Source organism: Eptatretus burgeri, chromosome 7 (assembly GCF_056783735.1).
Source record: "Eptatretus burgeri isolate ZD-2024b chromosome 7, Ebu_testis_v1, whole genome shotgun sequence".
Lineage (NCBI taxonomy): Eukaryota > Metazoa > Chordata > Myxini > Myxiniformes > Myxinidae > Eptatretus > Eptatretus burgeri.
Window position 1 is genome coordinate 45,254,079 of NC_140967.1, and position 15,898 is coordinate 45,269,976.

Consider the following 15,898-nt stretch of genomic DNA (forward strand, 5'->3'; position numbering starts at 1 on the left):
GATGGTTGAAGTCTCACTTGTCATCCTATTTGGATAATTCCAGTAAAGTCTCAATATGTGGAGGTTGTTATCCTGAAAATGATCGAATACTTGTGAACCGCATTTTCCCAGCATATATCATTTTGGTGGAAATGTGTTGACTGCATAACTGAATCCGCAGATGATGAACACACATATATCGAGACCTTGTAGTATATATTTCTGGATTTGAATTTTCAAGGTTTTGTTGTGGGCCTTGGATCTATACAATAATAGATCAATCAATTATGCATACAAAAAGAGAAGTCTGTATTTTGTTCCATCCTCATTTATGCCACTTGGTGAGTGAAGATTAAAAGTGGTGGTTGGTGGGTTTCAGATGGTGTATTGACCTGGTGGAGAACAAGACTGAGGGTGTCATTTTAAGTTGGTATTTTTAATCCTCCATTTAGTCTTCTTTCCTTTGATTGGTCAATACTAGTTAATGTCAATGATGTCACTGACTTTTTGGGTTACGCAAAGAACATGTGACTACTTCTTTACGGCACCCCTTATTGCTAAGTTGTGTTGTACAGTATACGGGTTCCTTAGCAAGCTCTGAATTTGAAACGTCGTAACATCTTCACACTGCATTCATTGCCCATTTAAAATTTTGGAAAAACGCATTGCTCTTTGTGTACGTTGCACAATAGTCCGCTCTGAATGGCAATATTGAAATGGTAAGCTAACCAGCTATCACGAGCTGACCTTCACAGGTCAAAAGAACCATTTTGACATGCAATAAACCCTCAAATATCGTGGGTTCTAATATTGTGGGTTTCCACCAATCATGGGCAATCTATTGTGTTCCGCAAAGCACAAAAGTCTTTCCAGTTCTGTGAACTGTGATCCTCATATTGAAAGGATGGAAAAAGTGCTTAATGTTTGGATCGAGGACCAAACACAAAAAAGTGCTCTTGAGTGGACTGGTGATCCGGGATAAATAATTGCGGATTGACCATTTATACGAGGCAGCCGAAGCGTCCAGTTCAACTTCGGCTACCCACAAGTTCCACGCCACCACGGGCTGTTTGAGAAATTCAAGAGGAGTCGGCCTCCATCATTTAAAATTGGTCTGAGAAGCAGCATCGGCTGACCATGACACTACCCATCGAAACTGACACTGCGAAAAACTACCCATCACAGTTCATGGAACTAATCGAGACGAAGGGATTTATGCCAACGAGATGGGATTATTCTGGAAGAGGATGCCATCTGATACTTTCCTCTCCAAGCAGGAAAGACGTGCTCCAACGTTGAAGGGAAGTCATTAAGGATAGTCTTACCCTACTCTTATGTGGCAATGCTGCAGGTGACTTTGTCATAAAGCTAATGCTGCTCTTATGATCACTGAATCCCACTCCCCCTCCTCTCTTCCTCTCCCTACTCTAACAGCATAATCATCATCATCATCATCCTGAGCTAAGTCTTGTGGTTTCTATTTACGGCACAGTAAGAGTACATAATATTCTTACCTCACCTACTTCACTGTTGTGTAAAAACCACCTCACCGTTTTGTTGCATTAAATTAAAAAGGTAAAAGTCTTGTGTTTTGTTTATTTTATTTTCATGTTTACTTCAATTGTGATATATTTATTTCTGGCTGCCGACCTTCCTCTATATTTTCTCAAAGCCTAGGAACCAAACTGTATTTTTCCAATTGGCCCTTGGTTTCCATTATTGCGGTTTTCAAGTGAAATCCACACACAATTTTTTTTTACCTGAAAACCAATGAGGATCATTCATTAGTCTGATTTGAAGAGAAAAAAAGTTGGAAATTTGGTTTTTCCAATCGGCTTCAAAAAAAAAAAGCCCTCGAGTGTTGATTTTCGATTTCGCCAGTGATGTTGCATCTGGAAGCCATCTTGATCCGGTTGGCGGTTTACTCCGAAACAGTGGACGTCAAGCTCGGATTCAGATACTGATTCCACTGTCATTATCAACTCTGATGGTTGTCAAAATGTTGAAACTGATCAGTGGGATTTTGAAGGAATGGTTGGAGACAAAATTAGTGATGGAAATGCTTTTGGGGGAATTATGGAGCCGTATAGTTTCAAGCCTTGTGTGAGCAATTCAGAGGAAGAAGGTGAAAGTGTACATGAAGATGACGCTGGTCGCATGGTCACCACAGATTGGTAGTTATTTATTTATTTATTTATTTTGTTTCTGTTTGAAGGTTTATCAGGGCTTTTTGGTATTAATTGATAAATCTGTTTATATATTACTCGAGCAGAAATACCAATCATCGCCCGACAGCACGGGCACCGTGGACAAAATGGGCGACGAACGATTTGTCCCACTGTCACAGGCTGACCAGGTGTCTCTTATGGTATGGGATAATCTCGTTTCACACTTTCCCCGGACGCCATTTGTGTCCATGCCGTGTCCCATCGTCATGTCCGTAGGGTGTCGATGTCCTGTCCCAGTGGAGGTGTGTGTGTGTGTGTGTGTGTGTGTGTGTGTGTGTGTGTGTGTGTGTGTGTGTGTGTGTGTGTGTGTGTGTGTGTGTGTGTGTGTGTGTGTGTGTGTGTGATTGTGGGGTTGTAGAGGGGGAGGTGTGGGTATTGGGGGGAGGTGATGGTTGATGGGATTATGGAGGGGGGGAGTGGATCCTGAAAATCTACTGCAATGGAAACAGGTGTTTGATTCGCTGCTCAAATTGCGCGTGTCCATGTGCCTGGTAGTTGGGTGGAGATGGTGTTGGTTTCGAATGATAGCTGTTTCTTCCGCTTAATTGTGGGTATGGCATCCTTTCTCAATCTTGGTGGATAACCACAAGATCTAGCCATCTCTGTTGTTTCATAACAGTGCTTTGTAAAATGTTCCAAGCACAAAACCGAATATTTTCTCGGCCCGATCTACAATTGGGTATGTTGGACACACCTCGTCCAATGTCTGGCAACTCTCAGATCTTTCTGCTATTGGTGAAGCATGAAACCATATCGGTGTGCGTTACTACAACCACCAAGGATGCATCGACTCGGCATATTTGTGGAGCATCGAAAATTATTTGCCGTTTGAGTGAAATCAAACCGCAATGTAACCCGTAAGCAATACGGAAGAGGTCTCCTTCCAGGTGTGACATCACAGCTAATCTGAAGAATATTTCGACTTTTAATTGCAAAATTACATCCTTTATAATTCGGAAATCAAAAAAAATAATAATAATAAAGACGTGTATTTTGTAGGGTATCAAGGGATAGAGTAGTATCAAGGTGGTCTGAGTGTTTGGGTTTCCCTTTATCGCAGCATTTTCCAGGAACGTAACCCCCATGATATTTGAGCGTTTACAGTACAGCTAAACAAAGGTTTTTTTGTTGTTGTTGTTGTTGTTGTTGTTGTTTTTTTGTCCCCCCTTGCCATTTTGAACAAATGTGACGTCAGCTCTTGTGGTGAATCCGGATTACCGATTCCACATTCACCATGGTCCAGTGTTTTATATTTGCTGTGATGTATTGTTGGTGTATGTAAAGATGAAAAAATGTACAAAAATATATTTCCAAAAGTCTTTCTTTTGAAGTAAAATGTTTGGCAACATGCTTGCAAATGCAAATAAACAGGCCTTGGGACCCTCGCTGAATCAACGGGATCCAACTGGACGTAGCCAATCCAGGTTTTGGCTATCCGTTTGGTCTGCTCTTCCAATCGTCACCAGCTACCCCATTCGTAATTTGTTAGAGCTTGACCTTGGTTTGGTAAGCCTCAGTGTGTGTGTGTGTGTGTGTGTGTGTGTGTGTGTGTGTGTGTGTGCGTGTGCGTGTGCGTGTGTGTGTGTGTGTGTGTGTGTGTGTGTGTGTGTGTGTGTGTGTGTGTCTCGTGTGTGTGTGTGTGTGTGTGTGTGTGTGTGTGCGTGTGTGTGTGTGTCACCTTGCTCCCCACGAAGGGAATGTCTGCATTTAGAGGGCCGGGGATACTCCTGACCTTTTGCCCCCAATGGCACTTCTGAAGTGGCCCGAAGTTTGAAGTTTGGAGGATTTGGTGGAGTTTGAAGGCAGTTTGCGGTTACTATAGGATGAGGTGCACGCACGTGGGCAGGCGAGGAAATGCCTTGGGAAACTATTCCTTCAGTTGGACGGAGTCACAGCCGTTCTGGGCTGCCATGTTCGTCCGTGCCAAGTGCATGGTCAGGCCCCTCAAATTACCAAAAGTCACTTTAGGGTTTGGTCTTGAGGTCTACAGTGGTTTTGGTTATCGTGGCCGGGAAGGACTGTGAGAGAAAGGAGGGTGAGTGTATGTGGTGGATAAATGGGCTCTTTTGTTGAGAGCATGGCCTATTGTTGCATACTCAGACTATTCTGACAAAGAACCTGTTGGTGTCTGTTTTTGGGCAAGGTTTTGTGTGCCTTGTTTCAGGCCCAGAGGTTTTTTGACTTTATTTTATTTCTTGCATGCAGATCTAATGACCTGCTGCCAGCATTGTGGAAGCAAGACCCGTGGGGTGCAGTGTTCAATGTGCAGAAGTTACAGTTTTCGCTGCGCCATCTGCCACGTAGCTGTGCGCGGTGCGTCCAACTTCTGCCTTACGTGTGGCCATGGTGGACACTCGACACACGTGCTCGAATGGTTCCTTCGCCACAACGTGTGTCCCACAGGCTGTGGTTGCCACTGCCAACAGCAAAATGTCGCGTGAGCGGTTATCTGCAACTACCTCAGCCTACATGTGACGTACTGACATTTATCAAGTGGTTTGCACTGAATGTTTACAGCCTCTGTAGACTGAAGTTTTAGAATCAAGACCTATTAAAGTGCATTGGCATTTATCTGAAGTAATCCGTTTTGTTTGTTTTTTGTAATCTGATCAATTAAAATTTTAAAATGCGATCTGAAAAAGCACAATTTGGCCCATTGGCATCAACCCCCACGTTACGATTTGGAAGAAGAGCGACCCGACTTCTTTCTGGTCTGCCAACTTCTCACTTCAAGCAAAAACCCATTGCATTCCTTTGTTTTCTTTACATTGCAATAAAAAAATTAGTGTGTTAGCTCTTCTATGAGCCTCGGCAAAATATACAAAACCGGTGTGAAGGCAGCTCCCCCCCCACCCATGTTATTCAATCACGACATACGAGGTTCACTCTGAGTTAACGGAGTTCGTTTTCGATAAACTACAATTTGTGGCATGTTTGTTTTGAATGATTTGAGAGATTTGCATCATTAAAAAAAAAATTAAATACAGAATGCTTACAGTAAATCATTGTTCATTCATAACTGCTTTATTTATTAAATAGCAAACTTTCAGTTGTCGGGACCAGAATCTAATTCTCAAACCAGCTATTGCCACATGGATTCAAACAATAGGCAGCACCTGCCACATGCAAACCTGGCTGTGGCCCATACAACAGTATGAGGGTAGCTGAGCCAATTACAGAATTATTTATCTGCCATATAGGCAGATACAGATTGCTTGCTGCTGCCACTTTATACATGTTCCCTGACAAAGAACCTCGATGCAGGAGGAAACCATTGAACCCATCTTTTCGTACACAGCAAAAGGCTGCGGGGACAGCATCATTGGCTGAGGATGCAGCTTTTCCACTGATGATTCTCTGTGTAGGTTAGGGCAGGAATTTGGCCAGGGTGCCGGCAATAGCTCGATGACTCTTCACGAAGGACACCGTGGGATGTTTCAAGGTCCACAGAATCAGAAAAAAAATTTTGTTTTGATGTTTTGATATTGATCTTTGTCATAAACAAAGAACTGAACATGGTTTTTAATTCTCTTGATTTTTTGAGGTGTTACAGTAAAGGAAACCCTGTGGGTAACGCCGCTAAAAATTCCATATAAACTGCCATGGCGTAATAGAGGGAGAGTCAGCACGCAATGGATAATGGCTGCACAACTTGCTTCAGACTCGTCGAAAAGTGAATTTGACTAATTTTCTGATCAAGAATCCCCAGATTGAGTCAAAATCAGTATGTAGAAGTGTTAGACCATACAAGTACGAACCAAAGGTCAAAATGTCATGGGAAGGGTGGTGCCAATCAAGCATTTGGTGGGGGGGGGGCATGGCCAATCAAGCAGAAACGAGCACCAAATCACATTAAAATCCTTCTTTCAAGATATTTATACAGGAAAAGAATGATTAAGTGTTAAATGAACCAATATATATTCATTAAGCTAAACATGATTTTCTGATTCTGAAGACCTTCAAGTCCCCCAACGAATGATGGCAGACTGGCCGCCAGTTTGACGTCCATACGAGGGACGCACACATTGATGAATCGCCCTTCCTGTGAAACACCAGGATGACAGTTTATAGCTGGGTCGAGATTCAAACCTGAACGAGATGTAGCTTTGAGGTCGGTGTGCATAATCTCGAGCTGGGCCATACTGCCAGCCTCGTAGGCCCATCAGGCCTGCTCAATACATGCAAACCTTTGGTAGTTTTGTCAAGCAAGGAAGCGACGTTCGACTCGGCCAGGATCTGGTTCGAAACAGACATTCTAACCATTACACCACTGAATTGGGTAAGTATAGTTTATAGGGCAATCCACCTTCAAGGCCTTCCTCTGCAGCTTGGAGTACTGCTCTCATCTTTGGCCTGGTGCCCCGGCCTCACACCTCACCCCCCCCCCCCCACTACTACCACCACCACTGACCCCAGTTAATCCCCCTTGTGAGATTGGCTGAGGGGGAAGTTTTGATACACATCTTCAACACCCATCTTCATGTCCATTATGAAGGACTGCACATTGTGATGAAGCATCCTGCCTACGAAGTACCAACAGTTTAGTGGGATTTGGGAATTGAGCCGATGAGACCTCAAAGGTTTTTTTGTTGTTGTTTTTTTTCATAAATAATCACACTTCCTATGTTTATATCGAGAATATGGAACCTCAGCTCTCATTGATTTGCAAGATTTAATAAAACTGCTTGGACATCAATTTAAACAGACTTGGCATCCTCAATGGGTTTTTTTTCATTCAACAATTTCCACAGTCTCTGAGTAAGCTGATACTGAGTTTCTTTCCACACAAAATGTGATGGATACCCACTCTCATCCCCTTGGTCATAGAGGAATTGAGGACTTAGTTGGATGGCCAAGCTTGACTTGATCAATCCCACACCACCGGCTCGAGAGGGTGCGGGATGGTACACACGTCCACTTCTGGGTAACATGCACATCTCCGTGGGCTGAAACCGCTCCCACATGCTGTCTCCGGCTCCCCCATACAACAGTCGGGTATCGCCATCATGCTCCAGTATTTCTGTGAAGACCACCGGACGGTCTTCGCTCCGCAGGAAATTCCGTTCGCGGCCACAGAGAGAGACGTAGGGAAAGTCATGTGTGTAACGTCCCGTATGGTTTCTTTTCAACTGCTGAAAGAAGAATGCGAGGAACTTTCTGTCTGCTCATACAGGAAGGGATAAACAAATAAAAAGTGTTTGAGGAACTGAAGGTTCACTTGAAAGCAATTGAACAATGATAGTGTTTTCATAGTGCATACCTTTATAACAGGTGATGAAGTTTTTCACTTTTGTATCATCGAGAAAAAGCTGAGGACAAACAATGATATTTGCAAATTAATCATCTTTCTTGATCTGTTGCTCATCGTTATGAAAACAAACATCAAAAGGTTCCATTGTAACATACAGTGCCTTCAGAAAGTATTCACACCCCGAGACTTTCACATTTTGTGTTGCAGCCTGAATTTAAAATGGATGAAATTAAATTAAGAAACTTTTTTGTCAACGATCGAAACAAAATACCCCATTACGACAAATTGATCCTGTGGTGAAGCAGTTGCTTTAAAACAATTTGCATTCTTCTCCTGAAAGGCAAATCTGACTGAAGGCAACCTCGATAATTCCACAAAGCCCACAGCAAGTGGGCCTCAGGAGAGCCAGAAAGCATCTGTCCAATCTCAAGAATGAACTTTCAAACTTGTCTCCATCCTCTAAAACCTGGTGGTACTTTGTCAAGTCCATCTCTGGTGTATGCTCCCCTGCATCCCTGCCCTCTCTTCAAATGGCACCACAGCCGACTCCACTTGTGAGAAGGCCGAATGCGTCTTCTGTTTGCTTCAAAATCTTGTCCTTAACCCCTCCTCCTCTGTACCAATCCTTCCCAATTGCTCTTGAATTCGATCTTTTGTATCTGAAAAGGGGGAGAAATTCTGGCAACCCTTGACCCTGACTCTGCAAGTGGACCTGATGGCATGAGCTCACCTGTCCTAAACACCTGCTCTACTGCTCTTGCACTTCCCCTCTCTGCCCTTTTCACCCGGTTATTTACCATAGGTCATCTTCCATAGGTCATCTTGGAAATCGGCCAACATCATAGCATTACAGAAAAAAGGTGCAAAAATGGATCACCTTCTCAACAGCCCAATCATCTTTACTTCCAATCAGCAAGGTCATGGAATCCATCATCGCAGTTGACAGAAAATCATTCCTTTTTTCCAACAGCCTCATCTCAGATCATCAATTTGGATTCAGACCTGGTCACTACCTTGGTCATGCTGGTTCTACTCTCCCAACAATGGTGGAGGCCCTCAATATCAGACATGAGATCAGGGCCGTCTCTCTGGACATGTCTTGAGCTTTTGATACAGTCTGGTATTCTGCCTCGCTCTCCAAACTGTCTGCCTATGGAATCCAAGGCCAACTCCACTCTTGGATTACTGACTTCCTCCCCTCTCAGACATGTGGCTCTCAACAGAACCCTTTCATTTCCACTCCCTGTCAAGGTTGGAGTACCCCAAAGCAGTGTTCTCAGCTCCATATTCCTTCATCAATGATCTCTGAGTCTCTGGAAAATCCTCTATCTCTTTGCTGCTTCAACTCTCTGCCATGATATATCTCATCCTTCTGACAAACAGGAAGCAGACTCTTCCCTGTCCTCAGACCTTGAGAAAAAAAAAAATCACAACTGGTCAAACACAATTTTGCTTTTGTATCCATATTGTGCGTTCTTGCTTACCCCTCGTTACCTGTATTCCTTGTTTGTCCGTTTCCGTTTACTTTCTCCCTCCGCCCTGCTGTTTTCGACCCCCCCCTCCATCCCCCTTTTCCTGCTCTTACCCTTAAGTTGTGTCGATTACCTCCACCAGTGAAAGTGAAGGGGGTTGTTTTCACCCCTTTTTGTAACTTGACGAAATCTACGATTTTGTCAAGTATATTGGTTTGTTTTGTTTGTTAACCTCCGCCATCGAAGATGGACGGAGGTTACTGTTTTCACCCCTGTCTGTTTGTTTGTTTGTTTGTGAACAGTATTACGGAAAAACTCCTGTACGGATTTCGACGAAACTTGGAGGGGGGAGTTAGGTATGGTCCAAGGATCATGCCATTAGATGTTGGTCAGGTCAGGTCAGGTATGGGAGCATGTGCCAGAACAGCACGTCGCTGCGTCCACTTTCCGCCGGTACTCCAGGGGCCTCCGTCTGGCCACCCCCCAGGCAGATGCCAGGCCCATCCCCATCTCCTTGAGATGATGGTCAACCTGCTGCAACCATGAGGCACGTGGTCGGCCCACTGGCCTCCTCCACTGATGAGACTCCCTCGCTGAGAGAATCTGGTGAGCAGGATCAGCGTCAGGAAAACGAGCCACATGTCCATACAGCCGCAACTGACGCTCACGGACTATGCAGGTAACAAATCTCATCCGAGTCTCTCTCAGCAACCGCTTGTTGGACACAAAATCCGACCAGCGATAGCCAAGGATTCTCCGAAGAGACCTGGTACCAAAGGAATTAAGTCTCCGTCTCAGATCCTTGGTCAGAGTCCAAGTCTCGCACCCATAGAGCAAGACTGGAAGTACCAAGGACCTGAAGACTCGGACTTTCGTCCTCCCGCACAGGTACCGGCAGCGCCACACCCCATGATCCAGTGAATCCATGACTCCCCAGGCCCGACCCAGACGTCTAATGACCTCTGACTCGCAGCCAGCAGAGACATGAATATCACTGCCAAGGTAAGTGAATCTCTCCACGACCTCAACATCCTCACCACAAACAGACACAGACAGGACAGCAGCATCCAAGATGTCACCGAAAGCCTGGATCTTAGTTTTGACCCAAGATGGTTGGACTAGATGTTGGACTTGGTCTAAAGTCCAATATGGCCGCTATGGCGGCCATTTTGAAAAAATAGTTGAATTTTTGTTTTTGCATTTCGACATGTTTTAAGTGATTTCCAACCCCCCCCCCCCCCCAAAAAAAAATTGTTAGAGAAAAAAAAAATTTGCAACTGTTTTTTTCAAAAAAATTGATTTTATTTTGGCATTTCCACATGCGCGTCTACTTTAGTTTATTCAATCGTGGTTCTACATTCTACTTTAGTTTATTCAATCGTGGTTCAGTAGAGTCTGATCCGTTTTGACCTGCAATGAATAGGATATCAGGTTCACTTAAGTGACCCAGCAGTATTGGTGGCGGAGGTTTTGCACTCTACTCAGTGCTCCCCCTCCAATTTGTGTGTACGTCTCGCTCTGCAGGTCGCATTTCGAGTCAGAATGTCATGGAACTTCACCAATGGACTTATTGGCCACCAGAATAGAACCCTATAACTTTTGTCATGTCAAGGTGAGGAAAAAATCCTGAAAAATCGCGAAAATCGTCTCTTTTAGCATGGGCCGATTTTCAAAAATTCATGTCTCCGCCAAATCTTAACAGATTCCTTTCAAATTTGAAACACGGACGTAGGAGGGGAGTATCTTTGACTGGATTAAAAATTTGTCACATCCGTTACGGATTATGGAGGTGACAGGTATTTTAATTTAATATGTTTTTTTACCCTAAAAACTATGTTTAACCCCAAAAATACCTATTATCGCTCAATATTCTCGATGGTACGCGATCTTGTTGAATTTCGTCAAGTCCTGGCCCTATGGGCCATTTTTATTTGTTTGTCCGTTTGTGTGCAGGATATTTCAAAAAGTTGTGGACGGATCTGGATTAAACTTGGAGCACACGTTGGGTGTGTGACGAGGAAGAATTTATTCAATTTTGGTGAAGATCCGGATGTGATAATTTTATAAGTGATTCTTCACCATTGAGAGATGGGGTGAAACCGATAGCACGATATCTCAAAAAGTTGTGGACAGATTTGGACAAAACTTTGTAGACATGTTGCATGTGTGGCAAGGACAAATTTATTTGATTTTTTGTGAAAATCCGGATCCGAGAATTAATTAATTTATAAAGTGATTCTTCAACAATTGAAAGAAAGGGCCAAAAATGACACACCATGATATTTCAAAAATGTATTGGGCCTGACATGTTCTTGGGGATCAGGCATTACGTGGCGGTGGCATGCACTCTTCCGAGTGTCCTTCTAGTTTGTTCTGTGCCATCGCTCTTCCAGGAGCCTAAGACCATGTAAAACAAGGAGAAAGAATTAAAATGTCATAGCCCCCATCATGTTAGTAATTTTGCTGTACGGAGTTAAAAGGCTGGCCTATATATATATATATATATATATATATATATATATATATATATATATATATATATATATATATATATATATATATATATATATATATATATATATATATATATATATATATATATATATATATATATATATATATATATATATATTTATTGGCCGCCGGTCTTCCAGTCGGCAATCCTTGATGAGATCACAAAATAAAGTTGGGCGCAAGTGCATACCATTGTTTACTGTGTCTGTGCCACATGTGAACAAAATCAGATCGTGCATATCCAAGAAATGGTTGGACACGTTTAAGTAATAAAATGGCTGCCAGTCGGCCATCTTGGATCTGATCTCGGAAAAACATGACGTGCATATGTTAGCCATCATTCATTATCTGTGCCAAGTTTGAACAAGCACGGTAAATGCAGATCTGAGAAATGGTTGAGGACGTGTTCAACATTGTGGGGGGGGGGGGGGGTGGGGTTACAACTAAAATGGCCGCCGGTCGGCCATCTTTGCATCATGCTTCGGTATACTATCATGTGTTGCCTTTGTGCAAAGTACAAATAAAATTGGTTCAAACATGTCCGAGATATGGTTGTGCATGCACGGACACGAAAATCGAAACCAAATCCATAAGCTCCCATTTCAGACTAAGAAAAAATTATATATATATATATATATATATATATATATATATATATATCAAACATCAAACAATGCCCTGACATTCACAGCAATCTTCAGGAACGTGTCCCCTGTGAATGTCAGGGTCCAACAGTATTCAAAAATAGAATGATGAGGATTTTCTTTCATAAAAGTTCAAATTAATTTATATATCATTTGAAATATTTCATAAAACCACTTGAAATACTGAAATGATTAAAATGCCCTACATTGGTCATATTTGCTCATATGTGGGAAAAAGTGATTCCCCCCCCCCCCCCAGTTCCGATGACACGTGCGTGATAAAAAATATATAACACATTAACATGGTACAATTTGGTTGGGTGTGCCGTGAGGATCAAGAAAACTCGAAAATGTGCCCCAAAGTAAATTTTAAAGCTTGAGAAGCACCGACAGACTGTACTACTAATCTGGTTCTGATGCACCAAACTCTGGTACAAAGCGTCGGTGCTGCCGAAGGAGTTTCTTGGCAAGCATTATACTGGTTGGTTTGCATTGCCTTCCCAACAGTGGTTATGGCAGGAATTTATCATTTGTTCATGGTCTTGGCGATAGCTCGCCCCACTCTTTACGAAGGACATTGTGGGATCATTAACTGTTTGAGTGCTGTCGAGTAGCATCGTAGCCCGCATCATTGTTCAACAATCTGTATTACTTGTTTCTCTGGTTGCCTTATAGACATTTTATTAAGTTTGCCTGAAAGAGATACCATGTTTTCGTATTGTAAACTAAAACATTTACCACTCAAATTGTTAACGTCCACCACTTAAAATGTCAGCAGATGGGACACCCATTTCAACGTCCATCCGAGGGACCATGTATTGATACTCCACCCTGCCTGTGAAATAGTGGGATGACAGATTATAGCTGGGTCAGGATTCAAACCCAGGCAATAGACATCTTTGAGGTGATTGGGCTCTCGGACCTCCCCCTCGAGGGACGAGCGGTAAGGAAGGGTTTAACGGAAGTGTGACGATGCTTTCCCCCTGCCTGGGGGCTCACGATTTACACCGTCGTGGAAATAACTCAAACTTGAGTTTCACTGGAGTTACCACGTTCATGGCCTGATCCTCCCACAGCACTGCGCTCCGTGCGCCACGTCACGGCTCTGTCTTTAGTGGGTTTTAACTGCGGATTACTACCGGCGAACCCCTTTTAGTGAGCAGCTTATTTCCATGGGCACTGGTCATCACCATGATCACATTATGACACCCGAATCACCAGGTGCATCGTATTATTTCATGGACCCAACGCAGAGTTGGTCCATTGGTGCTACGCCATTTCTTGCTTCTTATTTAACTGTGACACCGCTCAGGCTGGATGAAGTCATCAATCTTTAGTGGTGAGAAGTCGATAACTCGAGTTTCTATCTTTCCAAGAACCATGCTATACAGTATATTGATATATAGCATGATAGGGCGAGCCACGTGAGAGGGTCGGGGTGACGAAGTTACCGATTGACGCTGCATTCTATAGACAGTGATCAATGAAGCCTCAATCTCCTAAACTGTGACATCATCATCTTATTACAGTGTATAAGGGCGATGTATACAAGACAGCTTCAGCACCGCTAAACTTCCAGATTTTAAAACGATCTTTAACATTATTGTTTTATTAAAATTTAAGTGCAGTATATACTTGAACACTGCACAGGGTTGGCCTGGGGTGTGTTCAGTTACCAATCAGCAAGTTCCCCCTTGCCAAGCCAGCAGTTCATCATCAACGGTTTCAGATGGAGTGCTTGCTTTGGTGCTTAAAGCACTTGGCAGAGCCTGGTGTTGGCTCAGTGGTTGGGGTGGCGGCTTAGGATCCTGAGTCCTGAGTTCAAGCCCCGTCGGCCACTGAATTAATACACCAGGGGGTTGACTCAGCCCGTCATCCTTCCGAGGTCGGCGAAATGAGTACCAACTCCAGTGTGTACTGGTCGAGGGGCACTGCATCAGCGACACTGTCACGCCTCAAGAAATGATAGCTTCCCCGGCAGCTAAGCTGCCATCCGAACACCAAGCACTTGGTGAGTACTCTGCAAGAAACTTGGTAACTGAACACACCCCTAGTGTTGGCTTAACGGTTAAGATAGCCGACTTAAAGTCTTTGGGTCTTGAGTTCCAGCCCCTCTCGTGCCGTTAAATAAAAAACAGGTGGGGTTGACTCAATGAGTCATCCGTCCGAGGTCGGCAACACGAGTACCATGCTTCCTGGAAAACAGGGGGCACTGCATCAGCGGCACAGCGGCGCTCCCAGCAATGACGCAACCATTATAAATACTGCGCGGGGTGTCGCGTTCTCTGAACTCTCTGGTTGGAAAATGTTTGTGAACAGCACACTCAAACACCGGGGCAATCAGCGAACTTCACCTGTCCTTGATGGTCCACGTAGTAGAAATACTCTCGCAGGCCGCGACCCAGGGCTTGCCCTTGCTGGTACAAGGCACGAGCTGCGGAAGCGGCGCCTCGCTGGGTCATGGCCTCTTCTGGGTTCCTGAACCGAGACGACGGCGAAAGCGTTGAACCTCCACTCGATCTCTAATATTATTGTTTATTGGTCATCTTAATATTAACATCTGGTCACGCCTTCGACAATATATAAATATATAAATATATAAATATATAAATATAAATATAAATATAAATATAAATATAAATATAAATATAAATATAAATATATAAATATAAATATATATATATATATATATATATATATATATATATATATAAACTAAGCAGAGAAAGAAAATCTATTTTGTACAACATCCGTTCAAAATATACAATATGAAAATTGAGCCGTTAATCAAATGTCGCACACTATCGCTAACTACACCGTCATGGCCTTAAGACGTGGTTTAAAAATAAAATAATTAAAACCACTCTCGCTCTGTAATAATATTATGTCTTGTGAAATGTATCTCTGTTTCAAACCACAGCTTTAGCCGAAGAGTGCAGAATAATTACACGTGCCCAACATATTCACCTTTGAAGTATCCACGCACAGCACCGGGTGCCGAGCCTCAAGGAATTAATTATTTTTTTTAATTATCTTTTTTTTTAAGAAATCCATCACTGACGTCACTCTTGATCCGTGAGTGTGACGGACGATTCCCGCTTGATTCACCAGAAGATCGACCTCCGTGCGACCACGACGGACACGTGACAGAAGTAAATAGACACCTTGGGTTTTTTAAAGAATTTATTTATTGAACATTTGAAGTATATTTGATCCATTTTTAGCTCGCCTGTTCGAAGAACGGAGACCGATAGCGATACCCCCGGCGTGACCGTGAAAATGTTAACGTTTTTGGTGAAAGTTATTTTTTCCTTTCTAATGTTTTTATCTACCACACTATTTTTTTATACGCCCGATATATATATATATATATATATGTATATGTATATGTATATGTATATGTATATGTATATGTATATGTATATGTATATGTATATGTCGGGGCGTATTATGTGATTCCGTCCGTCCGCACTCTAACTCCCAAATTTTTCAACCTTCACGTTTAATATTTGGTACATAGGTACAGACTGTGGAGACGGTGTGTCGCGACATACGCTCGTCATCTAAAGTGGTTGCCATGGCAACCGGGATGCTGTTTTGCGTCCGTTCCTGTCCGCACTCTAACTCCCAAAGTTTTCGACTTTCACATTTCCTATTTGGTACATTAGGTATAGACTGTGGAGATGGTGTGTCGCGACATACGTTCGTCATCTAAAGTGGTTGCCATGGCAACCGGGATGCTGTTTTGCGTCCGTTCCTGTCCGTTCCTGTCCGCACTCTAACTCCCAACACTACATATTACTTTTTCTT

At 43.1% G+C, this 15,898-nt stretch overlaps 2 protein-coding genes across 6 annotated transcripts in view; one reads left to right on the plus strand and one right to left on the minus strand.

Moving 5' to 3' along the window:
• Positions 1-6,903, plus strand: part of WDR59 (WD repeat domain 59) — a 69,417-nt gene extending 62,514 nt beyond the window's left edge. For all 5 annotated transcript variants that reach the window (XM_085888286.1, XM_085888285.1, XM_085888288.1 and 2 more), the window contains one exon: positions 4,413-6,903. In XM_085888286.1, coding sequence (XP_085744412.1) covers positions 4,413-4,648 — 236 coding nt within the window. In that variant the 3' untranslated portion in view covers positions 4,649-6,903. The remainder of the gene's footprint in view (positions 1-4,412) is intronic.
• On the minus strand, positions 6,861-14,671 carry C7H8orf82 (chromosome 7 C8orf82 homolog). The gene is made up of 3 exons (XM_085888291.1): positions 14,443-14,671; positions 7,468-7,516; positions 6,861-7,368 (listed from the first exon to the last, which is right to left on the minus strand). Exons 1-3 carry the CDS (start codon positions 14,548-14,550, stop codon positions 6,905-6,907), a joined length of 621 nt encoding a protein of 206 aa, XP_085744417.1. The 5' UTR covers positions 14,551-14,671; the 3' UTR covers positions 6,861-6,904.
• Between the last annotated feature and the right edge of the window lie 1,227 nt (positions 14,672-15,898).